This window comes from Nelumbo nucifera, chromosome 5 (assembly GCF_055504915.1).
Source record: "Nelumbo nucifera cultivar China Antique chromosome 5, China Antique-T2T, whole genome shotgun sequence".
Lineage (NCBI taxonomy): Eukaryota > Viridiplantae > Streptophyta > Magnoliopsida > Proteales > Nelumbonaceae > Nelumbo > Nelumbo nucifera.
This window is the reverse complement of record NC_142653.1, coordinates 84798680-84826375: the sequence shown is the minus strand read 5'-3', so window position 1 is coordinate 84826375 and position 27696 is coordinate 84798680. Positions and strand designations below refer to the sequence as shown.

Sequence of the window (27696 nt, the reverse complement as noted above, 5' to 3'; positions counted from 1 at the left end):
ATGGAAAGTAAAATAGAAGAAACAATGATGGATTTCTTTTTTTTTTGTTTTATTTAATTGAAGAGAGAGAAAGAGAGAGAGTAGGCAAAAAATAGAGATGCCTATTTCCCCTATCCCTGACGGGTACATGACTTCCTCGACCCGATGGGGTCAGGGATGGGGATTGCTTTGGCAGGGCAGGACAGGGACGGAGACGGGGATTAATAGGGATCATCGACCAGGGTTGGGGTTGGGGATAGGGAATGAGGTCCCTGCCTCGCCTCAACCCTGATTATATATTAAATATTATTCATATTAAATATATATTATTATATATATGATATTATTTATATTGTTTATATATATATATCAAAATATATTTAAAATAGTATTTATATTTTAAAATTTTATTTATTTTAAGTAAAATCATTTTTTTAGAAAATATTATTAACTAAAAAATTTTGGGGATTTGGGTCCCTACGAGGAACCCGCCCTCATTGGGGATTGGGGATGGAGGACAATTTTTATCCTCGATAGGGATCGAGTCGGGGATAGGGAATATGACCCCCGCCTTGAACCTACCCCATTGCCATTCCTAGCAAAAAATAACATCTTTATACTTTTATTCTTTCTCTCCTTTCATAATTATACTATATATACATAAAATATTACTTTTTATTGGACTTGGACTTTAATCAAATCGGATGGGGTTAAATTCACATCCAATATGATTATTAATCAGATAAAAGTTCTAACATCCAAATCTACTTAGGATAATCAGATTTAGAGTTGAATTTTATATTAGATTTCGGAGTTTATTGACAATCCTATTGATAGGGCCCAAGTTAAGTAACCCCTAAGCTCACACTAGAAGTTGCATATATGGTAAATACTATTATATAGTATTTAGATAATAATTTTTATATTAATATTTAGATAATGTTTTATATATTTTTATAATAGACTGAAATTACATAAAATTTTTAATTTGCAACATAAACAAACTTGTCCCCGTCGCAATCCCAAACAAATATTATTATGCTTGGGTATGTGCCAGGCGGGGCTAGGCAGCCTTGAAAACTATTAATACACTATTAAAATTTGGCTCAAGATCTTTTTTCTTGGGTTCATTGGGCTACACAAAAAGGGGGTAGCTGATCCCATATACCTCCTTTAACTTCAATACTAATAATTTGTATCTAAAAATAGTTAAAACCCAAAATTAATGCATGTATTGGTTGTACTTAGTTTGGTCCATAATTGCGTGCGATCTGGAAGCTTCTAGCTGGAGGGCAGTTCGAACTTCGGTTGCTTAGCTGACTGGTCGAACAACAAGAAAGGGATGCTCAGAGTACCTGGGGTGGCTTACCCGGTGTGGGTGCTCTGATGCTTAAATTAGTACTTGGTAGTGCGAACTGAAAGCTTGTATATTTAGTAGGTTAGTAAGCAAATAATTGCGTGTACCTTATGTCGTTGAAATTGATGCCCTTAAATAGGTGAATTGTCGTATGTCTCACGAAATGCCTCCAAGATCTCCGGCCTGTGTTGTTAGGAATCTGCTTTGCACCAGGAGGAGGACTTCGTGCTAGCTGATAAGGTTTATTGAGTCTGTCCGATCCGGGCTGGATAGGGATAAGACCTACATTTGTTCGACGTGATCCTGGAGAGCTTGGAGACAGTTGGCCTTGCTTCTAGAAGATGGCTATGTGTCACATCGACAGGTTGGGCCGTCGCGAGCTGCTCGGACCTCGGTCCTGGCCAAGGTTCCCGAGGTACCCGAGGTGACTTGGCCTACTGAGGTGGTAGAAAGTGCCGAGTAAAGGTCCAATCAGCAGGTTGCTTCAATGTATCCATACATGAGTAGGTCGGGCCGAATCACCCCTCATTAGTTCAGTCCAATTATAAATATCACATTGTTCTTAAGGGTGCAACTTGTGTGGGTTGGGTCAGATTGAAGATCAACCAAAGCCCAACCCAAAGTCTTAAACCTCGAGCTTGGGCCTACATTAATTTAATTATGGCAAAAAAGTTAGTCTATAGAATTATGACTACAAACCTAATTTTGTATATTTAATAATATTTAAGTATTTTAAATATTTAAATGATATTTACAGAAATTTATACCATTTAGTAATTGACAGTAAAAAATAATTGTTTTATTAAGTAATTGACAGTAATTTATTATTTTTATTAAAAATCATTGATATAATTAATTCAAATTACTGAATTAATAAATTATTAAAGTAAAAACAAACTATTTTAAATAATATTGCATTTCTTCCAATAGTTATCGATTGTTGTTGTTTTACTTGAGAAATCCCGTAGATTGCACGGGTCCCGCTTAATATGAGTCGCGGTGCGGTTAAACCGTATTACACGTGAAGAGGAAAACTTTGAGGTCATTTGATAACCAAGAACGGAACAGGAACGCTTAGCTAGGTAGAAACGCGGCAAGGGGACACATGGTGGGACCCATGAAAAGACGCAGTAGAAAAGGTAGTGTGGGGAGAGAACTTTGCTCAGTTGGCTCTTAATTAAAGCGGAAGGAATCTGGTCTGGTCTGGTCTCTCTCCTCTCGCCTCGCGGTTCAACTTTGAACTTTGAACTTTGAAGCAAGCGGTGAAGCGGTGAAAGAAGGGAGACAGGGAGGGACTCGGAGTCGGATCGGACTATCCTCTACCTGGATATCGAATTATGGATGGAGCAGCGAGGGGAAATTCGAAATTCGGAGGAGCGTGTTACTGGTGTACACTGTACAGTACAGACTACAGAGAGAGAGAGATGAAATGAAGAAGGTGAGAGTCGCATACACCCTCCTCAGAGTCTTCACATTCACCCTCTCCAATATAATATAAAACTAATAAAATAAATAAAGGGATTGATTCGCGTATGGGACAGAGGACGGCTAATTGAAAGCTTTGATATGTTTTTGACCATTGATTGATCCATGCATCGTTGTCCAAATGCCCTTATTTTTATTTGTAATTAATCACACAACACCCATCTAGTCCTTTTTTTTTGCCCAGTTAGTGAAGAGTCTTGATCTAAGACAAATGGCAAGATTTTCTTTTTTTTTTTTATATTTTTGATTGATGGGTAAAACAAATGGCAAGTTATGAGGTCCAGATCGGTTACGAGTTTACGACAAACCTAAGCGAGTTTTTCTTTCTTTTTTGTCTAAAATAAACAAATAATTTTCTTTCTGTATATAATAGCGTGGTAGAGAGAGAAAAGGAAAGGAGAGGGGAGTGAAGTGAGTGTTGGATTTGGGCAGTGGGGTATGCTGTATTGAACGGAAAAACTTCTAAAGATCATCTGCGGCGACGGCGAGGGAGAGCGGAGGGATCGGAGGAGGTGAATAGAGGCGTCGGAGATAGAGACATAGAGATTGGAGGAGGAGGAGGGGGGGCGGAGGGGAGGGAGGCGGTGGCGAAGAATGAGACTCTGGGCTAGGTCAGGGAAACAACAGGAACAAGGTGGAGATGGGTAATTGCGGTACTAGAGAGGAATCAGCTGTTGTTGCTCATGCTCAAGGTACTCTCTCTCTCTCTTTCTCTCCGTCTCTATCTATATTTCTGAACTACCTCTCCAATTCATCTGTTTGCCTGCTGCTATTGGAGATTCTGATTTTTGTGTGCCTGTGGGGGGCTGAATTGCACTTCTGCTTGGTAGTTGCTATAGTAATATGAGATGCATTGCAATTGTCTTAACAATAGTAGCTTTAATTGAGTTGAGTTGGATCCATTTATGGTGGGAGGCGGGAACCCCCTAATCCCACCATGCATGTTACCAATTTTTTGTTTTCTCACTCTAACCCTTAATGCGCTTTCCTTGTTTTAATCTAACATATGATCAGAGATGATCGGGACTCCACTTTTATCATTGTATGTAAACAAATCTTTTCAGTAATTATCCTTTTTTTTGTGGGTTTAGGGTTTCCTGTGTTCTTACTTTTTTTTTTTTTTGGCTGAAGAGTTGAAAGTATGCCAGAGAAGGGGTTTCCTTTCGTATCTTCTTTTCACATTTTTTTTGGAAAATTTAAAATGTAGGTAGGTTGTTTCTTGAGAACATGGCATTTTGACAACATTTGGTAATCCCCACCGTTTCCTACGGATCATTCATGGCTACATGTACTAAACGTGAACTATAGAATTTATTTATTTACTTTTCTTTGGGTAGGTTTGTCAACTCCTTTCGCCTATTATTGCAATAATGTTTTGAATAACCGGTAAAAATCCTTATTTATATGCTTATTTTCCATTCCAATGATTTCATAAATTTAATCATCTTCTTATATTGGTTGAAACTTACATGTTCATGGGCTATTTCTAAATATGATGGTTTTATTTTCTGGATTGAATCGGGGTTTCTTATCTGATCTTTTCCTTTTTTTTCTTTAATATATGCAGTGCAGCAAGTACCTTTGCCTGCTAAGAACATTACTTCTGAGAAGAGGCATAATCGTTCCTTCTCAGACTTGAGTGATTCTTCTACCCCACGAAACATTGAGGACTTAAGAAAGAATGCCATGTTATATACCCATGTGATTGCCTTCACATTATTTGAACTTGAGACCATCACGAAGAGTTTCCGTTCAGATTACATCCTTGGTGAAGGTGGGTTTGGGACTGTGTACAAAGGATACATAGATGAGAATGTGAGAGTTGGCCTCAAATCTCTCCCAGTTGCTGTGAAGGTGCTTAACAAGGATGGCCATCAAGGCCATCGAGAATGGCTTGTAAGTTGATGATAGTGGTATCAATAACTTTATGTGATCATTATTATTATCTTTTAATTCTTTTTTTCACATATTGTTGCTTGATTGTCTCTTGTGTTTGATATTTCAGACAGAGGTTAATTTTCTAGGGCAGCTTAGACATCCAAATCTGGTCAAGCTGATCGGGTACTGTTGTGAGGATGATCATAGATTGCTTGTATATGAGTTCATGTTCAGGGGCAGCCTTGAGAACCACCTGTTTCGAAGTATTTTCTTATTCTTCTTCCCATTGGTTTGTATTTTCAATTATTATTAATCGTCATTGAAACATCGTGAAGTGGCTTGATAGCTTTGATCTTTTTTGTAGTATAATGAGAATTTATTGAACAAGGAAATAACAGAAAGAATGCTAAGAATGTGTAGAGAGGACGCCATTCAAAAGGAAAAAAAAAGCGAAAAAGCGCTTCCTTATAAGAGACTATACTAAATCTGCTTGTTCTCCCATACATTGTCATTTGCCATTTCTAATGCTTTCCAGAAAATATTCTAGAAAATATAAATCAGTCTTCATTACTCAAGCCATGTGCTTGCAATGAGAAAAAATAAAAGAAAAAGGAGAAGAAAAGAAGTCTTGATAACCCAAGCAACAACATTAGCCAATTCATAAGTATTGAGATCGGTATGTAAATTTCTAGAAGAAAAGAAGTTGTGACTTGCTAGGGAAATGAAAACTGAAGCAGAAGTACAAGATTTTACTACTTGTAATGGTTTAGTAAAGATAGACGTTGTTTTCAATATCCATCAATCTTGTAGCATGTTGTAACATTGCAATACAAATGGGGCTTCTATGTCTTATAAATAGAGTAGCCTTCTGCCTGCTACATTTCCTTCTAGTTCAATGATTAGTGAGTCAATAATGTAGCTTCCAAGCAGGTCAAAGATGCCATGTCCTTAGTTTCTTTAGATTGGTTTATACTTACACTAATAAAATGCTATGTGAACTTGATAAACCATGACAGAAAATCTTCAGTACCATGGTTTTTACGAACCATCTACTATGATCAAGTGCTAGCATTAGAAACATCTTCAATTTGTTTCAACATTTAGAAGGTACTCAAATTATGGTTGGCTCAATTTATGCATAGACTAAGTTCAAAAGAGAAAAATAATGCTTTACTGGCTATTATACCCATATATCCATATTGGTGCCATGTGTGCTGGATACTCCAATTTTAGTACAAGTTATTTGACAACTCCATCCATGCTCTTTCCATATTGACAATCATAGCTTATAGGCACAAAAGAAACGATCAAGGAATGAAATAATGAAAATATAAAAATAATAAATAATAAAAATTGCCCCATCTTGTTTGTATGTATGTACTAGTTGGGACCCATGGGATGCACAAGTTTTATTAAGTGAAATTGAAGCAAGAGCCCATGAAATTAAAGTAGAAGTTTAGATGAACATGGGTCAAGCTGGTACCGAGCCACCCAACTAATGGGTGGTTTAATTGGTATGGCCGCTAGCTTGTTCTAGCAGATTGGGATTGAATTCTACTACCACCTAGGGTTGTGGGGTTATGATATGGGGGATGGGGTGCCCGCATTAATGAACAAAAAAAAAAAAGATCTTGGGTTGGATTTTCATAGTGTATTAACAATTTTTAAAGCTTCCTGTGCTTGGCCTGACCTACATCCCAAGCTTGATAATATTTGTTTGGGCTAGCGGTGGACATGAGCTGAGCTTTTCACGAGCTATTGAAGCTTGGCTTATGAAAATCTCGATTCAGCTCAGTCTAAATTGAGCTTTGAGTCAAGATTGAGCCCAATGAAGCTCAACTCGTGAAACTTGTGAACATAATCAAGCTTATATTATACATAATAATGGTCTAGCTAAGCAAGGGGTGCAAAGAACTCAATTATATTGGGCTCAATTCTATAGCTGTGTTTCTCTTCTCTTTTCACAACCTCTTGTTGTACTGATGCCTAATTTTTATTAATGAAATCATTTCTGTGTTGCTGATCATATATATATATATAATATTTTTAAATTTTTATATGTATACTTTTTATTTTTTATATGTATAATATTTTACATGTCTAACTTTTTATTTTTCATATGAAGCTTGGCTCATCGTAAAGCTTGAGCCAAACCAAACTCAACATATGATCTTTTGAGTCTAGTCGAATTCGATCTCAAGTCTCTAGCTTGAGCTCGAGCCTCATGTTCTTTTATTTTTTTCCTAAGCTAAGCTTGAATAGCCAAATATTTGGCTCAACCCAGCTTGAACCCACCCCTAGTCTGAGTTTGGGACAGGGATAGGCTTGCCCATGTTTATAAAACTATGAATGTTTACAAATTGAAGTTCTTATTTAGTTTTAGTCAATTATAGGAAAACATATAAAAATTTGTTATCTTTTTTTTTCATCAGTAATTTGTTATCTTCATATTAATATATTCTACCATATATCTATATAAGATTTGTTATCTATATATTATTATATAATATTTACAATATATGTATATAACCTCCAAGTCAAGATTAGGGGTTGCTTTGCTTGGGCCTAGCCTGCATTATGTGTTTGCTTCGTGCAAATCCGAGCTAGTAGGCCTAGCCCAAAAGAAAATAGTTGCCTAAGCCCTAAAATGTGTAGGTCTAGCTAGCTTGGTCTAGGTCATAAATGATCATCCCTAAGGAAAGGAGCCTTGTGACATTTCTAATTGGGCCATTATTATTTTTTACTACTTTTATATGGAATGGAAATGGTTTGTTATCTAAATATTATATATGATATTTACCATATATGTATATAACTTCTAGGTCAAGCTTAGGGGTTGCTTAGCTCGCAGTATGTGTGGGCTTGGTGTGGATCTAAGTTGGGCCTACCAGAAGAAAAATAGTTGCTTGAGCCTAGAAATTTGTAGATCTAGCTATGCTGGTCTAGCTCATAAATGATCATCCCTAAGGAGGAGCCTTATGACATTTACAATTGAGAGATTATTATTTTTATTGTCTTTACATGGAATGCAAATGGTCTTGTTTTTATTACTTAATATTTTTTACTATTTATTATTAGTTTTAATTTTTCTATTAATATTAGTTATTTTAAATGGAATTCATATGTATTTTAATTTTTAATTTATAAACTACTAAGTTTATTAATTTCTTGATATTTATTAATTGTTAGATGAAGGCTTGCTAAAGTTTAATACTTTTTATTAATTTTAGTTATTGGATTTTAAATTATAACTTATGACAATAACCAATTAAATGGAATTTGAATATGAAAAAAATGGAATTTGAATGAGTAAATCTTTCTCTCTCTCTCTCTCTCTCCCCCTTTCTCTCCCTCTTGAGTCCTGACAAATGTCCGAAAGGATGATAACTCTTGGCATTCAAACTATTGGAATGCTAACAATTGGTGGGAAACACTTGTGATTGGTTGTTTTTGTAATATGACATGAAATAAAAAATAAAAAAAATAAAAAAGGAGAAAAAAGCACTTCCTCCCTTGTGTTGGCGTGTGTATAGATTTCTAGTTGGGACTATACGATGCATGGGCTTTGTTAAGTGAAATTGAAGTAAAGTGCCTCCTATGTCCGACCCAAGCATTATGTTTGGGTGATATAACTATTTATAATATTATTTATTAACTAAATTTTAAACTTTTGTTTGTTTGTGGGCTGGGTTGGGCTTGAAGTATTAGGCCCAAGCCCAATCTTGAAATTTGTGGGCTCAGGTCTGGGCCTGGGCTAGGCTGAAATGATGACCCCTAAGCAAAGGGTGTTTTGTTTATTATTCATTCAAAGAAAAAATAAAAATAAAAAAAGAAAAAATAGGCAATGAATTTTAAACAATTTAATAAAGTAATTGAGAGGAGAGAGAATTAGTGGAGTTATTGGAGAGAGAGTTAATGGCATGATTAATGAGGAGAGATAACTAGAGTTAATGAGAAAGAGAAGAGATAGTTAATGGTAAATTAATGAGGAGAGACTGATAAAAAAAAATTAATGAGGAGAGATGAAAGTCTTTAAGATAATTGGCTACTTAAGTTATTTTTTAAAATAAAGAAACCCAAGAAAACCAAAAAATAGAGAAGGGGTGGGGAGAAAGGAGAGGCCTGTAGATGTGGCAGGACCGGTTTTTATGTGTGTGCATATATTAAAGGCTGCATTAAATCAGTACACTGTTCCATTCTTATTAACGGAGTGGCCAAAGATTTCTTCCTGGCTAAGAGAGGTCTAAGATAAGGGGGTCCCATTTCTCCCTTCCTCTAGGGGTTGGAGGGTCAAAAGGGACCAATTCTATTTTGCGAGAACATTGAGTTGGAAATGGTGAGAAACCTAAAGTTGCCAATTGAGACCTTTGAGGGTATTTCTAGTTTGAGGATTAATTGGAACAAAAGCAGAATTGCTGGAATTAATGTGGAGGAAGAGGAGCTTTTGAGCTTTGTAGAGGTGTTGGGCTATGAGATTGGAAGTTGATCTGTTACTTACCTAGGCTTACCTTTGGGGGGGGGGACCCGAGGACAAAAGGATTCTGGAAGTCGGTGGTTGAAAGGTTTGCAAAATAAACTGGCCTCTTGAAAGAAAACTTATTTATCCTTAGGGGGAAGAATCACCTTGATTAGGGCCACACTAGCAAATCTACCCATTTACTTCCTTTCAACCTTTTGCATCCCGACAAGGATAGCAAGACAACTAGAGAAGTTCACAAGGGATTTCTTATGGGAACCAAGGGAGGATGCATCTGAGATAAGTTTCGAGGCACCTATTTACGACTTTCGATTGTCCATTTGTCTGAGGGTGGTAACTAGTGCTGTATAGTAGTTCAACCCCTTGGGCTTGAAAGTATGCTTCCTAGAATTTATTCATAAAGAGTGGGTCTCGGTCGGTCGAGATGGTCTGGGGGGTCCCATGTAACTTGGCCACCTCTTGAATAAAGAGCTTGGCTACCAAGGAGGCAGTATATGGGTGTTGTAAAGCCACAAAGTGGGCATACTTGCTCAATTTGTCAACAATCACTAAGATCACTGATTTTCCTCCAGACTTGGGCAACCCTGAAACAAAATTCATGGTGATGTCATCCCATACTTGGGCCAGAATGGGCAGAGGTTGTAGCAGTCCAGTTGGGTGCTATATTTCTGTTGCTGGCACACCTGACATTGCTGCACATACTCATAGACTTTTCTTTTCATACCCTTCCGGTAATAGTGTTGAGCCAACCTCCGGTAGGTTCGTAAAGCCCCTGAGTGGGCCAAGTCATGAAATAACTTGAGTAGATCCTGCAGATAGACTGATTTAGCAGATATAACCAAACACCCTTTATGGAACAGTGCATTACCTTGCAGAGAATAGGCCGGATGAAAGGCTGGATCAGCTGAGCAAACCGCTCTGATGTGGGCCAGATCCGGATCCTGTTGGGCTTCGGCCTTCAAATTCTCCAAGAGTGGGTACTGTAGTTGAGATAGGCCCATGATTTGAAATTCTTCATCCTGCGATAAGGCGTCAGCAACAGCATTAGACGGCCCATGATTTGAAACTCTCCAACCATCCTCCTAATCTGAAGAAAACAAAAATCTGTTCAATTTTGAGCACAAGGGTTCCTCTTGAAAATTTGACCAAGTAAATTTAGTTCGTAACAAAGTCAGTTCCCTTGATTCAAAGGACTCCATAAAAAGATTGAATTTTCTCACACTGGTGGTGATTCTGTCATTTGGATTGTTTATTTCATAAGAGAATCTAATCACATTGAAGTCACCACCCAAGCACCAAGGCCCGTCCCAAAGTCCTCTTATAGCTGCTAGTTCTTCCCAAAGTTCATTCTTACACAAAAGGGGGTAGCCCATTCCCCAACCCAGGTGCAGGCGGGATTTGATCCCAAGTCTCCCAAAATTCATTCCTTTCCCTATAGGAGTTTGGACTATCCACGCTGCTTAGCACCCATTCAATTCTGTTAGAGTGCTCGAGTCAGGGGTATTTTGGTCATTCTGGTTTATCTTCTTGAAAGTGAAAGGTCTATTGTATCTGAGTTTAAGTTATGTGTCCCATCTTATATGAGGGACAAAACTGTCTTTCTTGTAACTCCAAGTTTTATGAATAAAATCCAAGTGGGTCGGCTAGGAGAGTGATTTTTTCACATTCTCTCTTCTAGTCTGGCTGAACATTCTTCTCCTTCTTTCTCTTTTCTTTCTTCTTCCTTCTTCTCTACTTTGACCTAGAATCAACTAGGGTTTATTCACAAATTCCATCCTCTCTTCTTTTCAATTTTACTGATACTGAAAATTGGCCAATCAGTTCCTCCAAGCATTGCACCTAGTCATTCTTTGGAAGTGTTAAAATTTTCCAACTGTTTAAGTTATGCATATATGTATGTATACTTATTTACACTACTAAATACAATCTAGAGTTTATAATATGGGCCTACACTTATGCACAGACATGTTGAAGCACACATTTTATGCATCCGTCTTTTTTTTTTTCAAATTATATGTATGAAAAATGTATGTCTGTATTATTTAATGCTTATTTTTCTTTATTCTATTTGGACTGTAAAGCCCAAATGAAGGGCTTAAATACAAGATTTTGGCTTTGACCTTGGGTTAGGTCAAGACCAGGGTTGGTCCTGAACCCAGCCTAACCTGCCCAAGTTGCACCCCTAATATTACTGAATAAGTTATTTTCTATCCAATGAGACCAAGATCTTGTATCAGGGCAATATATGTAATATGATGGGCAGGGGCATTTTTTGTCATTGATTTAAGCCAAATAGTAACTAATGTGAGATGGGTTGTGAAACCCTAATTTTGCTTCATCTCTTCAACAAATAGGCTTTTCTTCCTATCTATTCTATTCTCTCACTTTCTTTTCTGTTTTTTTAATATCTATCACATTCTATTTGGTATTAGGCCAGGGATTATCAGCCACTGCTTATCACCGATCTCTTTCAGATCTTTTGATGTCAGCTAACTGAAGATGGCATCAGCAGCCATCTGGCCAGCAACCAGGGCTTTGATAAAATGTCTATAACAAATTCTGGAGTTTTCTTTTCTTTGTTTTTTTTTTTCAAAAATGAATCTTCACGTCATTTGATACTGTTTGATGATTGTTTTGTACTTTCTATGCAACTATAAATCACAAAGTGAAATGTTTTCATTGACAACTCTGAAAATTTATTAATATTCAGAAGAAAGAATGGGTATTTACAGAATGCCAAGCATCTCAAATAATTGAGTGTTCACTCTTTTGAGGCATTTTCCTTACCCTACATTTAGTCTCTTACAACAGAGAATCTGTGCCCTATTCCCCCGATCACCCCTTGCCTAACTATTGCATCGACTAACACATTTGCTGATCTACAAGTCCAAGTGAAGCATACATTTATTTTAGCCACCAAGTTTGTCAGCTCCTTCAAGTGATACCAATATTGCCAAGGGTCTTGCTTGTTTTGATGTAGCCATTGCACCATCACCTTTGAGTCCCCCTCTACTAGAACATACCTCAACTTTAGAGTCCTTGAAAATAGTGCCACAATGCTTCCGTTGTGATCTCTGATAGCATCTCCTATTCCAGATTCTCCCAAATTACCCAAGCTGCATCTGCCCAAGTTTAATTTGACTCAGGCCTGATAGGGGTGCAAGACTACTAGAACCGAGTTGCTTGCAGTTCTACAAGTATACAAATTGCAAGTGAGTTAAGTTTGGAGAAGCTGGTAATTAAAATGGATTCTAAGGTGGTGGTGTGTTGGTTAAAGGAACCGAAGGTGTAATTTGGGCCTACAAGAATGAGATGAAGAAATTTAAATGGCTGACAAGGAACATGATATTGAGAATCCAGTGGGTGAGGAGGACAGCCAATACTTTTTCCGATTCTCTAGCTAAGCAAGGGGTTACTAGGGCACAATACTTTACCTTTCCCAGTGGTCAATGTGTAGGAAGAAAAAGAAGACATACCAGTCATGTGGGCATTGGCTCTAGAGTCAACAATTCATGGGTTATTAGTGGAGAGGCAAGCAAGTGCAGTACCTGACTTAGCGTATGCATTGGAAGGATTACTAGAACAAGAGGATGTCCCATTCTTCTCCAAGTGCAACAAGAGGCCTCTTAGTTTATCCATTAGATCAGAAGACTCCTGAGAGGAAGTCATAGGAACAGGTGGCTGAACACCATTACCAACTACAGACAAGTGTGCATTGCCCTTCTTTCCTGTCTTAAACTTTTCAGGCTTCAGGTGAGGATGAAGCTTCTAACATATGTCCTATGTCTGGGCTTCTTGCAATATTCACAAATTACATCATCAGACCTCTCAATGATTATAGACTTATTATTGCTTTTCCTGGGCTTAGAGGACATGAAAGCTGAATGTTCGACCATGGGAGATGTCATCATGGCTGCCTCCTACTCTCCTCACCCTACACTTGGGAGTAAGTAGCAACAAGAGAAACAATGTTTGCACTCAGGATATGTTGTCGAGTAAAGTCAAATTCAGAGTTTAACCCTGCCAAAAAATCAAAAACCCTGTTATTCTCAACATATTTCCTGTATCGCTCCCCATCTTCTAGATCTTTTCATTCTAAGTCCTTCAAATGATCCATTTCTTCCTACAAGGACTGTAAGGAGGAGAAATACATAGCTATAGTCCTCTCCCCCTGACACAAACTGCAGGCTTCCCTACAAAGCTAAGAAATCTAAGTAGTGTTTTTGGCTTGAGAAATGGTAGTCGTGACCCTATGATCCTATCCCAAATATCCTTAGCAGTGGATAAGAAACCAGCCATGACATTACCATGAGGTTGTCTTGCTACCATTTAGCAAACTTTGGGTCTTCTAATTTAGGCTTGATTTCCTTTCTGGTGATAAAACCCAACTTACCTCTTCGGCTCTTCCTCCAATGGTGAGCTTAGCATATTGGTACCATTCCAGGAAGTTGGTTCCATCAAGTTTCATAGTGGTTATCATGCCACTAGAGGTATTGATGGTTCCTGGAAGCACTCCGGGAACCGAGTGAACATCCTTAGAAGCTTCCATTCCTTAACTATGAATAATTTTAAAAGTCACAAAGAGTTCCTATGCACCACCGGCACACAATGACACAACAAGACCAAAGAAGAGCCAACGTACGACTAAGAAGCAACAACAGCCCCAAGAATAGCCTAGGAGCAAAATATAGGAAGAAGAAAAAACCCCAAAAAATTCCTAGGCTTCAGAAAATTATGGGACCACTTCCCGTTTTCCTAGAAATATAAAACAAGCCAAATAAAATTGGTTTTAAGGAGAAACAGCCTCAAACTTGAATCTGAGTTATCTGAATTTCTTTTTGGAAAAATCATAACAAATCACAGAGGTTTTGCACAGAGGTGAAACCTATACCAAAAAACCCCTAAATTTAGGGCAATTTGAACCATACCAATTTCAAGAATGGTTGCCATCGCTTGTACAGGCTGCTGACATCATCTGGCGGCAGTCTGATGTCAGCAGGTTGCCTCTAGGGTAACGGACACCAGCAGAAGCCTACCTTGAATCCAGATGAGCTCTGATACCAAGTTGTTGGTTTTAAGGAGAAACAGCCTCAAACTTGAATCTGAGTTATCTGAATTTCTTTTTGGAAAAATCATAACAAATCACAGAGGTTTTGCACAGAGGTGAAACCTATACCAAAAAACCCCTAAATTTAGGGCAATTTGAACCATACCAATTTCAAGAATGGTTGCCATCGCTTGTACAGGCTGCTGACATCATCTGGCGGCGGTCTGATGTCAGCAGGTTGCCTCTAGGGTAACGGACACCAGCAGAAGCCTACCTTGAATCCAGATGAGCTCTGATACCAAGTTGTTTAAGGTGAAGCCTAAAAACAAAGGAAGAAGAAGGGAAAGGAGAAGAAGAGAAATGTTACGAAGGTGTGTCTCGAGTTACTGTTCACATCAGAGACTAAAAAATTATAATGTTGTTGAAAGTACAAGTTTGCCCTTACTTGGGTGCCCAAAACAAAGAGGAAATAAAAAAACCAAAAAAGCCCTTTCATCATATTGCATATTCTCAACAGTGGCCAAGGGTGGAGGCTTTTAAAAGTAGGGGGCATTCAGCTAGTAGGAAGATTCATTTTATGTCTAAGGGAGGATGAAGATGTTCTTTACCTTTGCTATGGTTGCTGCCATGCGAAGATTATTTGGGGTTACTTCTCCGTGTTTAAAAGAGATATGTGGGATCTAAAGTCACTGAGGTTTTTGCTCAATTGGTCAATCCTAAATGGAAGTAGGAAGGTGAAGATAGTTTGTTGCATCATTCCATTTGTGGGTTGCTTGAGTTATGGAAGGAGAGAAATTGAAGAATCTTTGAAGACGGACACAAATTTCATGATCATCTTGCATCATTGGGAAAAGAATTTTGGATTGGTCAGGGTTCTGGTTTTTTGTTAGTGTTGGTGTTGGGTTTGGATTGTGTGTGTGGGGGAGGGGGGGTGATAATTGATGTACTTCTCATTGCTGTAATTTCAGTTTTGCTTTGTTTTTGGGTGATTTTTCATCACCACTCTCTTCTAATCCTTTCATTTTAATAAAATTTTCCTTTTTATTTATTCTTTGTAGTTTTAAGTTTTGCTAAGATATTTGGAAAATCCAAAAAATCAGGAAAGTTTTCTAGAAACATGGAATTAGTTAATTAACCTCCAAGGAATCATTAGAAGAAGTATAATTGCACATTTAAGGCTAAAAAACCCATAGCAAAGAATTTCATAAACCAAATGGGAGAAAATTAAGATACTTTAATAGATATCCTTCTCTTTGTCTCCCTTTAGTTCTATAGCCATCATTAAATATGCCATTTGCAATTTTTTTTGAGCAGCAACACAAAAACCATATTCATTCATTAAAACATTAAGAGAAAAGGATTACAACAAGAAGTTGTGAGAAACTTGCAAACCCATTACAAAAAAAGCCACTCAACACTATATTACAATTGGGCCTAGTACATTTGTTGTCTTTGAACCCCTTGCTCAGCTAAACCATATGCCAAGCTGTCAGCAGATCTTCTAACCCAACTTATTTTAACATTCATGTCTTTTGACAGCCATTTGAAACACCTGAATTCATTTCTAAGCTGCCAAGTCACCCCCTCATCTTTCATCAACTATCCCACTACTATCTTCGAATCACCTTCAATGATCAAATTACTAATTCCCATCTCTTCAGCTTTTTCAACCCCCAAAACTGTAGCTAATTGGAAACTCTGATGTTTCTCCCACATACATGTCTTTAATTAGGTTCACATATCTATTTGATACCTTTTCTTTCCAAAAGCCACCATATTACCTTTCCAGAGGCCTTATCATACGCCTTCCTCAAATTAATGAATGCACATGAAGACCTCTCCTATTTTTCCCTCAACTTTTTTTATCAATCTTCTCAATTGAAAGCTAGCTTCCATGGTTGACCTCCCTATCATAAAACCAAATTGGTTACCTTATCTACTTGTTTCATGTTTCAATTTTCTATTAATCACTCTCTTAAACTTTAACTAGTGTGGTTCTTGACTTCAGTTTCATGATAATCATTGCAACTTATTTTTGACAAGTTACAGTAAATTTCATTAATTATAAACAGTAATTATAATTATGTACATGTTTGGGCACCATGGTGCTTTTTCCCCATTTGCCTTGTAGATTTTTCCTTTCATTATCTTATTAAATACTTTAGTTAGTCATAAGTGGTCTATTTTATCATGTCAACCTTTCCCAAGACCCTAGATAGTTGGGACCAAAATTGGTATTTGGTAATGGTCTTTTTATCTATTATTTCTACTTATATTAGAGTTATCAATCCCTCCTTCCTTTGCACCCTGTATATGTCAGTAATTTTTTCCTAAAATATTTTTCCTTAATTTTCTCATTCTTTATCAAGGCTCTTTGATCTTCCTCTTTGATGCATCTAACATGATTTAAATCTCTATTTTTTTTTAATTTTTCTCATCTTTGCAAGTCTATAAATTCCATTTTTCTTCTTCTTTAGTGCTTATGGTAACACTTCTAGTATACTTAAAATTAAACTTTCTTTTTAGCTTCTTTTTTCTGCATTTTATATTTTTGAGTTTCCATATTTTTAGTCATTTTCCAATATTTATAAATTTCTCTTTTTTCTCTTATTGTGTTTGGAACCACTTCATTCCACCATTAAATTTCTTTAGCACATTGCCATTTCTCTTTGTATTTTCCTAAATTTCTTATGCTATTTTTTATACAACTAATCTTTTCATGAAAATTCTATTTTCCTTCTACCATCAGTTTGTCATTTACATTTTATTAGTTTCTTCCTTTAGATTCAACCACCTAATTCTTAATCACCTATGTTCTTCTCCCTTTCTATTTTTGTCTTTCAATGTGAACATCTACCACCATTAATCTATATTGTGTGGTTAATCTTTCCCTCGGAGTAACTTTACAATCCTTATATATCATTGTTTTGTTCTAGTAAGGAAAAAAAATCTACTTTAAATTGAGTTTGATTTACTTTTAAACATTATAAAATATTCATTCTTTTTAAAGTATATGTTTACTATTTCTAGATCACAAGCTATTGCAAATGCTGTATCTCTAGTCATTTCTCTCCCCAAACCAAAACACTCCATGCACCCTATCATACCTTGCACTTCTCCCTACTTTATATTTCAATCTCGTCCTATAAAAGTATCTTTCCTTTTATTTTTTTCTGAATTAGTCCATTTATTTTTCCCAAAGTTGTTCGTTGGTATTTTCTTCTAAACTCATCTTAGGTGCATAAACACTAATTATGTTAATGATTTCATCACCCAAAGAAAGTTTAGTTAAAATTATTCTATCCTCAATTTTCGTAACATTTACAACTTTTTTTTTAATCTTTTTCCGCTATTATCACCACTCTATACCTATTACTTATGTTTATCGTGGTTTATAGCTATTAATTTCTTCAGTTTTCTCTCCTTTACATTAGTCTATTGTAAGCATGCTACAATCTTTCTCATTTTCATTGTGTTCAGAATTACATAGTCTTGCTAGTCAATGTTCCTACACTCTAAGTGGTTGATTAAATTCTAATCACTTGGACTAACTTCCCTACTGTCCTGTCAAAAAGATGTGGGAACCTTTGCCCATTTCACACCACAATCAGGTGGTGTTGTGGTATGTTTCTTTCACGGGATTCCTTGCCTCACAGGTTAAGGTGTAACATATCACTGTTGAGGAACACTCGACATGAGCACACAATGACAGTTTTCTCCCTTCGTTTCAAAATTTCTTTGTAAATGGCTATATTTTGCTTTGCTGGTTTCATATATAATTACAGTTAATATGTTCCATGTGCTTGCAAAATGGTTTATAGGCCTGCTTTCATTTTTCGTGACAATCATAAAATCCAGGGTTACGGTTTTAATATTTTTATGTTCATGCATCTTTTCATTGGATGATTAAAAACTGTGTTCCTTTTACCAATTTTTCTTCTTTGAACTTGATGCCTAGAATTTGAATTACTCAATTTGACATTAGCTTCCTCGCTTGAGGCATCCAGAGGCAGCTGTTCCATTATCTTGGGCAACAAGAATGATGATCGCATTTGGAGCTGCCAAAGGGCTTGCTTTCCTTCACAATGCAGAAAGGCCTGTTATCTACCGGGACTTCAAGACCTCAAATATACTATTGGACTCTGTTAGTGGTGTTTCTTGGAACTCAAAACCCAACAAAACTCTTCTCATGGCCAGCTTTTTCTTATGCATGGTTATGTTCATGTTGATTTCATTTCATGTGTTATTTGTGGAACTGCAGGATTACACAGCCAAGCTTTCTGATTTTGGGCTTGCAAAAGCCGGGCCACAAGGTGACGAAACCCATGTATCAACTCGTGTGATGGGTACCTATGGTTATGCTGCACCCGAATATGTAATGACTGGTATGGCTTGAAATTGTTTAGTTGTCCACACCAACCCCCCCACCACCCCACCCAACTTCTAAAAACAAATTGCATGTCTTTGTATTTGTAATTCTCTTGCGATTTGTTTATTCATTTGCTGTCTTCCGTACTGGGTCATGCTATCCTTTCTGATTCATTTTCCTTTATGTACTGCCAGGTCACCTGACTGCAAGGAGTGATGTTTACAGCTTTGGGGTTGTCCTTCTTGAGCTATTGACAGGAAGGCGGTCTGTGGACAAGACACGTCCTAGCAAGGAACAGAGCTTAGTAGACTGGGCCCGTCCCAAACTAAATGACAAGAGAAAATTGCTGCAGATTATCGATCCTAGATTGGAGAATCAGTACTCGGTAAGGGCTGCGCAGAAAGCTTGCAGCTTGGCATACTATTGCCTGAGCCAGAATCCTAAAGCAAGGCCTCTCATGAGCGACGTCGTTGAGACGTTGGAGCCACTGCAAAGCAGTGATTTAAGTGAATTCTCAACTCAGGGTCTGGCAAGCATGGGTCTCCAAGACCACCAGATCCACCGTAGGTTTGCTGGTAATGTGGTAGCTTGTAGGTCCCCCAACCCTAATTATTCTCCAGGTGGCCCTGCAGCATGCAGGGTTAGATGAGTAATGAGTAGATTCTGATTTCTGAGAACCTTATATTCGTATATGTTAAGTGTGCTTGTTGTCCCTTACAACAAGGTATTGAGATGTGTATTTAGGCATGACTATGTTCTTGATACTGCATTTTGATGTTTCATACTTTATGTACATGTTGACTACAAATCTATTATTAACTCATTGTCTAGATGCCTTGGTCCTGTTGGTACCTGAATCAGGGGGGAGAAAAGAAGGGTGGGGAGTTGTTACAGTTGTGTGTGTACTGTTCATATCATGCTCACCGGGGTCATGGTAGTGGTTTCACACTATCACCAGAACGTAGTTCAGTGATTTAAAAGGTGCCTGAGGTGCGCCCAGGCGCATAGGCGAGGTGTATTTTGGGGTATGTGCCTCGCTCAGGTCCTAGGTGCACTCCTTTCAAAAGGCGTGTACCTGGTGTGTAGGTGTGCATCATTTTGAAATTTTGCACTTTTTGTTTTTCTTTTGAGTCTAACGGCTTGTCCGGTTTGAGGCAAGCCCAAACAAGTCTATGTTAGGGTTTGAAATTCTTATTTCTCACACCCCTTGAGGCAATCTTTTATTTGCTAATGTTGTTCATTCTTTCATTGCAATAAGAAATGTTCATTCTTTCACGCCCCTTGGTACAAAGGTGACTCAGAATAAAAAATGCAATATGTTTTACATCACATTAACTACTTGAAGTGATGCAATTAAGGAAAAAAAAGAGATTCTGGGTTTTTCATGCTTGAAAATGTTTTATATGTTTGTTTATATTTTTAAATTTTTATTTGAATACACTTTATTTTATGTATTTTGATTTTAGATAATAGGTTTTTTAAGTCATTTATTTTAAAATTTAAGTTTATATTTTTATTAACAGTATGTTTAATGTTTTTTTTGAATTTTTAAAAAGTTTTTGGTATTTTTCTGAATTTTTTGATTTTTTTTATGATTTTTTAGCTTTTTTTTTATTTTTTATTTTATTTTTTTATTTTTGCGCTTTTCTTGCACGCCTCACTTTGCGCCTTGTAGTTTAGCAATTGACAGAAAATAGCTCATTAAGGTTCTCTGTACATGTGATGATCAGGGGTAATATCAGGTTCTCTGTACATATGAATGGTAATGCATAGAATAATGTTTAGTGTCTTTACAGGTAGAAATAGATGATTTATAAATTCTGTCTACAGCACATGCAAAATCAACAGTCCTATTTAAGATCTTCAGTGACTAAAGCTCCACCCATGGTCCAATACTATTTTGCTATCATCACAGATGAGCGGGAGCCACTTTGAGGCAATCACTCTGGTGGTTTGGTTGGCACGTAAACTGGGTAGTTTCAGGTAAGATGCCGCTTCAAGCCCTTTGAGAAGAGTTATTAATATTGCTAGAAAAAGTATTATACTGTACCAAGGAAAATTGAAATACAGCCCTATAAGGGAAAAACACAAGTTCTGGTAATGGTAAATGTAGGAAAAACTCAAAAGGCATGATACTGGAAGTTCTTTCATGCACTTAGATTGGCACTTTTATGATCCGGTTGATTGGTTACAACTTAATGTATTTCGGTATCATAGTGGAATTATTTATAATTCAACTGACATGGGAGAACCATTGATACACCTATGAATAGCAATCTAGAATTATATTTATAATTGATGGTTCTTTTTAATATAAAGCAACAGCACGCAACTGAGCTAACAATTGAGTGAAAGGGTTATTATCTTTAGGGGTGCTCATGGGCCTTTTTTTTTTGGACCAAACCGGTAATCGGAACCGAATCGGAATTAGTCGGTTAATCGACGGTTCGGTTCGTTGATTTTTTGGTTTTGTTGACTTTATAATATTTATTATAAAAAATATGTATATTTATATAATAAAAATTATAAATATATAAAATATTATATTTTAAATAATAAATAATAAATAATATATTATAAATATATATGTATTTATATATATAATGCGTATTTATTAATTTATAATATATAAAATACATATAATATATATAATATACATAAATATATAAAAAATATATACAAAAACATGTATACCGATCGGTTCAGTTAACCACCGGTTTTTTAAATTGGTTAACCGAAACCGAACTGATACCTTCGATTTTTTAAAATCACTAAATCAGGTCGGTTTGGTTAACCGATTTTTCGGTTCAGTTTTGATCAGTTTGGTGTTTTGGTTCATAGCAATATTTTCTCATTCTACCTATTTTTATCCATTTTTATTTATTTTAGAATTTTATCTTGGATAAGAATGAACAAAAATAAGAATTTAATAAAAAATGGCCTAATATAATGAAATAAAGAATTATAAGACAAAATTATATAATGAAAAAGCACTAATGACATGCAACTTGTCATTGATACAATAGAGTAGTAGTGGAAACGGATTGAACTCTGTTGTGGTAATAACTAAAAAAAGGGAAGAAGATGGTGGGAAGTGGCAAATTCCTATCATCGGTCGTCCTTCCCCAAATGTGTTATGTGTATGAAAAGGTGTTTTCAAAACTTTGGAGACATGACATGAGAAGTTTAAGTTTAAATTTAGATAAGATAATGTGGGGTGTTGCCAAATATAAAAAGGGCAGGGTAGCTAATATCATAGGTCATCGCTATTATGATTTATGAGAATGGATTGGATAAAATTGTCTTTTAATTTATTTTTAGGCAACCAAATTGTCTTTGAACATAGCTAATTAATTAATTAATTAATTGCCTAGTGCTGTTTGTGATAATAAGATAATTAGATGGTTTGTTAATTTTGTGAAAACTATAATACCATTAATACTAGTTAAGTTAGTACGTAACTGGCTGCAAATGCAATAATAATATAATAGTGACCCTCCTTGCTGGCTTCCCATCATCCCATTCCCACCACTCCCACCACTAAAAACTAAACACTAAACACCTCTTCTTCTCTTTATCTTCCACCTTCCACCACACAAAATATATTCGTCCGGATCTTTCTCTCCCTAGGCCCTCTCCCTTTCTCTCTCTCTCTCTCTCTCTCTCGTCTTTCGACTGTCTCTGGCTCTATCCCTTATCATCACAACTATCACCACCTTGCCCTGGCCATGGAAAATTTCATCATCACAAATCAAGGTCGTTTAACAACAAGATTAACAGTAGCCCTCTGCCTCATCATCCAACTGATCATTTGCGATCAAGGTAAGCTCGCAATCAAATTAATTGGATTGATTTTCTTCTATCTTTAATTAATTTCATCTTACCTTTACCTTATAATTAACAAGGTCATACTCATGGATGGTGTTGCTGTAGGTCGGTCTTATAACAGTAGTAGGGTTGATGGAGGAGGAGGAGGAGAAGGATTAATACCAGTGGAAGTGGCGGAATATCGGGTGCTAACGGAATTGGTGGAAGGAAAGAGTGGAGAGGAGGGAAGGAGTAGGAGGAGACAACTGGCACCATTCCAGCTATGCTTATTATGCAAGTGCTGCACGGCGTCGGCGGGTGGGGGGGATCCCAGCACCTGTCTCAGCATGCCTTGTTGTTTTGGAATCGATTGCCAGCTCCCAGACAAACCATATGGGGTATGTGCTTTTGTACCCAAGACATGCAATTGTACCTCTTGTGCTACATCATGACCCACCGTCACCCTTCATTCCTCATCTCTGACTCTCAGCTGTTCCCCCTCGTCCCCCCTTCATTTCTTCCCCACCCATTCACCAAATGCAAACCTCATCCTTTCCTCACAACCCCCATTTATTTGCACCACTACTTAATTTTGCCTCAAGCTAAGATCGATCGATATGCCATGAGCCCATGAGCCCATCGCCATGAGTTGAAAGATGAATGATGCGTCTTTTGATTTGTTATATATTTGTATGCTAGGCAGCTATACTGTATTTGAGTAAAATGAGATTTGATTGGAAGATCCTTGGTTCTGCTCTACATCTGCTTGCTGTATAATAGTGGTCTACTACACATAGCTTATTGGATTCCCCGCTGTCTTACACTTCTTTTCTTGATAATTCTTATCGCGCGTGGATGTATGTCTATATATGTCAAGATAAGGATGAGGATGTGGATGTGGATGTGGATGTACACTTCTTTTTCATTTTAAACAGATAAAAAATATATTATATATAAATCTTACTTTTTCTTTCCTCAACACACAGACACCATAGCTGTATATTGAGAACATCAACATGCAAGTAGGATGGAGATTGTGTAGTGGGCTGTGAGTAGCATATGGGGAGCTTGTTGGGTGAAAGACCCAGACTCTAATTACAGCCCCACTCATAAATGGAGAAAGCTTTCCTTTCTCGTGTCATTTGGAGAAATGATATTCATATACTCCAGGGAAAGTGCTGCCATTAATATTATTTGTAATTTCAAAACCTATAATCATTTCGGGTAGAGATTTCCATACCCCGCTCCATTCTATCCATTTTAATTTAATTCCAGATTCCCACACCATGATAATATTTTATCATTTACTTTTATTTTTATATATTTTATTACATACCTGAGTACGTAGAAACAAAGGTTGTTCCACCGTTGATCTTCGTCTTCTTACACCTCGGACCCTATTGTTCTCACTAACACCCTCTTTGGTGGAGAGAGAGAGACCTAGGAGAGTCATGACTTCAGTTTTTCATTTATATTAATAGATTAATGGTTTATATTTGCCTCTCTATCCATGTTTTTTGATTGTAACTTCTCCTCCTAAATCGGAGTTGGTCCTTACAAAATTGTATTCACACTGTCCTTAGTATGGAAATATTCCCAATGTATTACTCAAAGGCTGTGAATATAATTTTGTAAGGAGTATTAAAGCCGTCCTTTTCCTCCCCCATTAAAAATAAATAAATGAAGAACAAATCTCTTAAAGTACTTTTATGGTTTAGGAAATTGATTAATTTTATTCCTATTTATATGTCTTTGAAAGTATCCTTAAGTTTTCTGACAATTATTTAAAATTTCTATTATCATTAAGTTTTAGTCGCATGAAATCACCTAATTCATAATTTTTAAAAATTCCTAAAATACTTTTCTCTGACAATCTTCCTAAAAATTCCTAAAATACTCCCTTTTTCTTTTTCTCCTTTGGTTTCAATTTCCTTTATCACTACCAAACCGACTATGACCTGAAACGCTGTGTCCCAATCCGTCACTTTCATTGCCAACTTCCATAGAACCATCAATTTGCAAATTCCTGAAACATAAAACAAAGGGATTTTAACCATTCAGTCCAACCTAGGATTTCTAGGGGTGGACTGAATCCTGCCCATAGTTTGATGTCAAATTTCATAAGTAAGATGCGATTTATAGGGGAGGGGGAAATTCAAAAATCCCTAAAACAAAAAAGAAAAGAAAAGAAAATATATGACAACTTCTTAAGAGCGGTGTGTCAGATCATGTTGGAATTAATGTAAATTCCAAGAAAGGCTTCCCCATCTATGCTTATAAGTTATAATCGGGACCACCTCCAAAGTTGATGGGACACTGGAGCGATTCGAGCTTATGCGAGTAATTCTTCTACTTACCAGCCTAAAGAAAGAATCAAAAAGCATGGTCAGGCTTTTCCCTAAGCTGATCAGTATACCTTAGGACAAGCTGCAAAGTTGGGCGATAACTTGAATAAAAACTTCTGGCAATCAATATTCATCTACTCTATGTTCGAAGAACCATCGAGTAAAGAAACAATACGACTGATCCAAGGCGAAGGCTCCATATTCTTAATGTTTATGATGAGATTAGAAACATCAATTAAGGGTTCTATCCATTCACGAAGTGGAACTGTGGAAGGGAGGTGTTAGGATTAGGAGTCCGTTCAGTATTATCTTGTTTGTATATATCTTTTTATCTTTTCCTTATCATGAATAGTTCAGATAGGATAGGAAAGATATGTTTGAGTTCCTGTAAACTTTGGAGTTTTAGTTGCCATAAGCTTAGGAGGTTCGGTGGTTGTATTCATGTGTATATATTCTTGAATTCTCAATGAATAAAACATAGAGAAAAAGAATAAACCAGAAAAGCTCTGGTTTTACATGGTATCAGAGCCAGAGATTTGCATTCCAAGACCTCTGGAGATTAGTGGCGGCAACAACGATTGTTCGGCGCCGGCAAAGGACAAGCTTTGCACTCTAAATTCAGTTCGGCACTCTTCCTTCTTATTTGCTTCTTCTTCAAGCTCGAAAGCAGAGACGGGGAACGAACGAGAGATTCCGGCCGGCGTTTTGAACGAGATCTTACTGGAAGCGGGGTCGTCGACGTAGATATCCGACAGGGTGACCCAAATCAAGGGCTCCTTACTCTTGACCCCGGTCAGCTTCTTCATCTAGTGGTTCTCCACGAAGGCGGTGATCTCATTCGCGTACGAGACCTGCTTCCCGATGCGCTTGAAGGTGTGCTGCGTTCCTTTCCTCTACTTCAGCCAAACGAACCCGGTTTCCCTGTTGTAGCCCACCTCCTTCATGCCGTCCAGCGGCAACAAACCCTTGGGCAGCGATATCTCCTCCAGAAGCTGCAACGATTTCTCCTTGCAGAGAGTGTCTCCATGGTAGATCTCCGCCTTCTCTCTGTAATTCTCAATCGCTTGACTCGCCATTGCTGCTGTCTGAGCTGGTCGCTAAGGCTTAGTTGGGGGAAGGCAAAAATAGAATTGACTGAAGAAGAAGAAAGCAAGAAAGGAATACGGGTCTGAGCCTGAGCCCTCGGTCTCCTTCTACAAAAGTTCCGACCTTCGACTTCGGTCTTCTCTTGGACGGTTCTTCTTGCGCGAGTAACAGAGAACTCGAAGGTCCGTTCTTGAACGTACTGATTTTTGACAAGTCTTCGGTGAGTTAACGTTCTGCGGCAGGTTTTGGGGAGATCCTGAGATCGGTGCTTTGTCTCTTGTGGCACCGATCGTGGGCTTTCAGACACAATAGTCAGCATGACTAAAAACAGAGAAAAAGGAGCAGGGGCAGGAGGAAAAGGTCGTGACGGCCAAGTCAAGGCCAATACAGCCAAAACCTCTGTGCAAGGCAATGCGTCTCAAGGAGAATCAATTGATGCAGCCAAGACTGGGTTAAATGGACTGAGTAGCAAGCAGTGGAACATGTTACTCAACCTTTTGAACACACAGAAAGAGAGGAGTCAATGACTAAGTGGTAAGCAAAATTGTCAGAATGGATAATAGACACAGGGGCCTCTCATCATATGACAGGAAGCCTCGAGTCAATGAGAGACATAAAGAAGGTCATTCCGTACTCTGTCGGGCTACCAGACGGGAAAGCAACAATGTAGAGAAAGAAGGCACAGTTGCATTGGACGATCATTTGAAACTGACTAGTGTTCTATATGTTCCTAGTTTGAATTGCAATTTACTTTCTGTATTGCAATTGATTGGGGAATTGAATTGTATTGTCCAGTTCACTAATAAATTCTGTGTGATACAGGACCGCACTACGAGGATGCTGATTGGAGCGGGTGAGCAGCGAGATGGACACTATTATTTCTGAAGCATTGCATCAACAAGAGCAATGAAGACTACAGAGAGCAGGACGTGTGATATTTGGCATCAAATGGTTGTGATGCATGCTTCCGAGCTAAACAATGTCAAGAAGAGTTTGTTTCTAGTAATAATAAAGCATCCGATATTTTTGAATTAATTCATTGTGATTTGTGGGGTCCTTATAACTGCAGCTTCTTGTGGTGCTCATTATTTCTTGACCATAGTAGATGATTTTTTTAGAGGCGTTTGGATTTATCTTCTGGTTGATAAGACGGAAGTGGGACGAGTTCTTCGAAATTTTTTTGCTATGGTTCAAAGGCAATTTAACAAACCTGTAAAGGTGATCCGTACTGATAATGGGACTGGGTTTGTATGCTTGGCAAGTTATTTTGCTGAAAGTGGTATTATTCATCAAACCACTTGTGTCGGGACCTCTCAACAAAACGAGAGGGTTGAATGCAAGCACTGCCACATACTCAATGTTGCCCGAGATTTGCGCTTTCAAGCCAGCTTGCCTATTTATTTTTGGGGGGAATGTGTCCTGACCGCATGTTATTTGATCAATCGGACACCGTCCATTCTGTTGAAGGGAAAGACTCCCTATGAAATGTTATTTGGGCGACCTCCTTATGATAATATGCGAGCTTTTGGTTGCTTAGCATCTGTGCACAATCATGGACATGGAGGGGATAAATTTGTCAGTCGAAGCAGACAATGTGCTTTTCTTGGGTATCCTTTTGGAAAGAAAGGATGGAGCTTGTATGATTTAGAGTCCGACATGTTCTTTGCATCAAGAGATGTTACTTTTTTAGAGCATGAATTCCTGTATGCACACAAGGAAGATGCACAGCCGAACAAAGCACAAGGCCAGTTTAATTGTGGAATAGGTGGGACAAATGAGGTGTTGGTACCATCCATTTATTTACCTAGACTAGAAAATGGCGAGATGGAGGCTAACCAGCGAGATGAACTCGCTGAAGGAGTCCGT

At 37.5% G+C, this 27696-nt stretch overlaps 2 protein-coding genes across 3 annotated transcripts; both read left to right on the top strand.

The window, feature by feature from the left end:
- Positions 1-3102: 3102 nt before the first annotated feature.
- Positions 3103-19422, top strand: LOC104612939 (Protein kinase superfamily protein). 2 transcript variants are annotated; one of them, XM_088887472.1, is made up of 6 exons: positions 3103-3513; positions 4389-4717; positions 4827-4988; positions 18209-18367; positions 18485-18608; positions 18787-19422. In XM_088887472.1, the coding sequence occupies exons 1-6, from the start codon at positions 3462-3464 to the stop codon at positions 19239-19241; spliced, it is 1281 nt and encodes a 426-aa protein (XP_088743598.1). In that variant the 5' UTR covers positions 3103-3461; the 3' UTR covers positions 19242-19422. The 2 variants fall into 2 exon arrangements, with proteins under 2 accessions (XP_088743598.1, XP_010278903.1); XM_010280601.3 differs by having other exon boundaries at positions 3159-3513; positions 4827-4962; positions 18231-18367.
- A 2594-nt stretch (positions 19423-22016) lies between these two features.
- Positions 22017-23220, top strand: LOC104612940 (uncharacterized). Its single transcript, XM_010280602.3, has 2 exons — positions 22017-22414; positions 22526-23220. The coding sequence occupies exons 1-2, from the start codon at positions 22321-22323 to the stop codon at positions 22849-22851; spliced, it is 420 nt and encodes a 139-aa protein (XP_010278904.1). The 5' UTR covers positions 22017-22320; the 3' UTR covers positions 22852-23220.
- The last annotated feature ends 4476 nt before the right edge of the window (positions 23221-27696 follow it).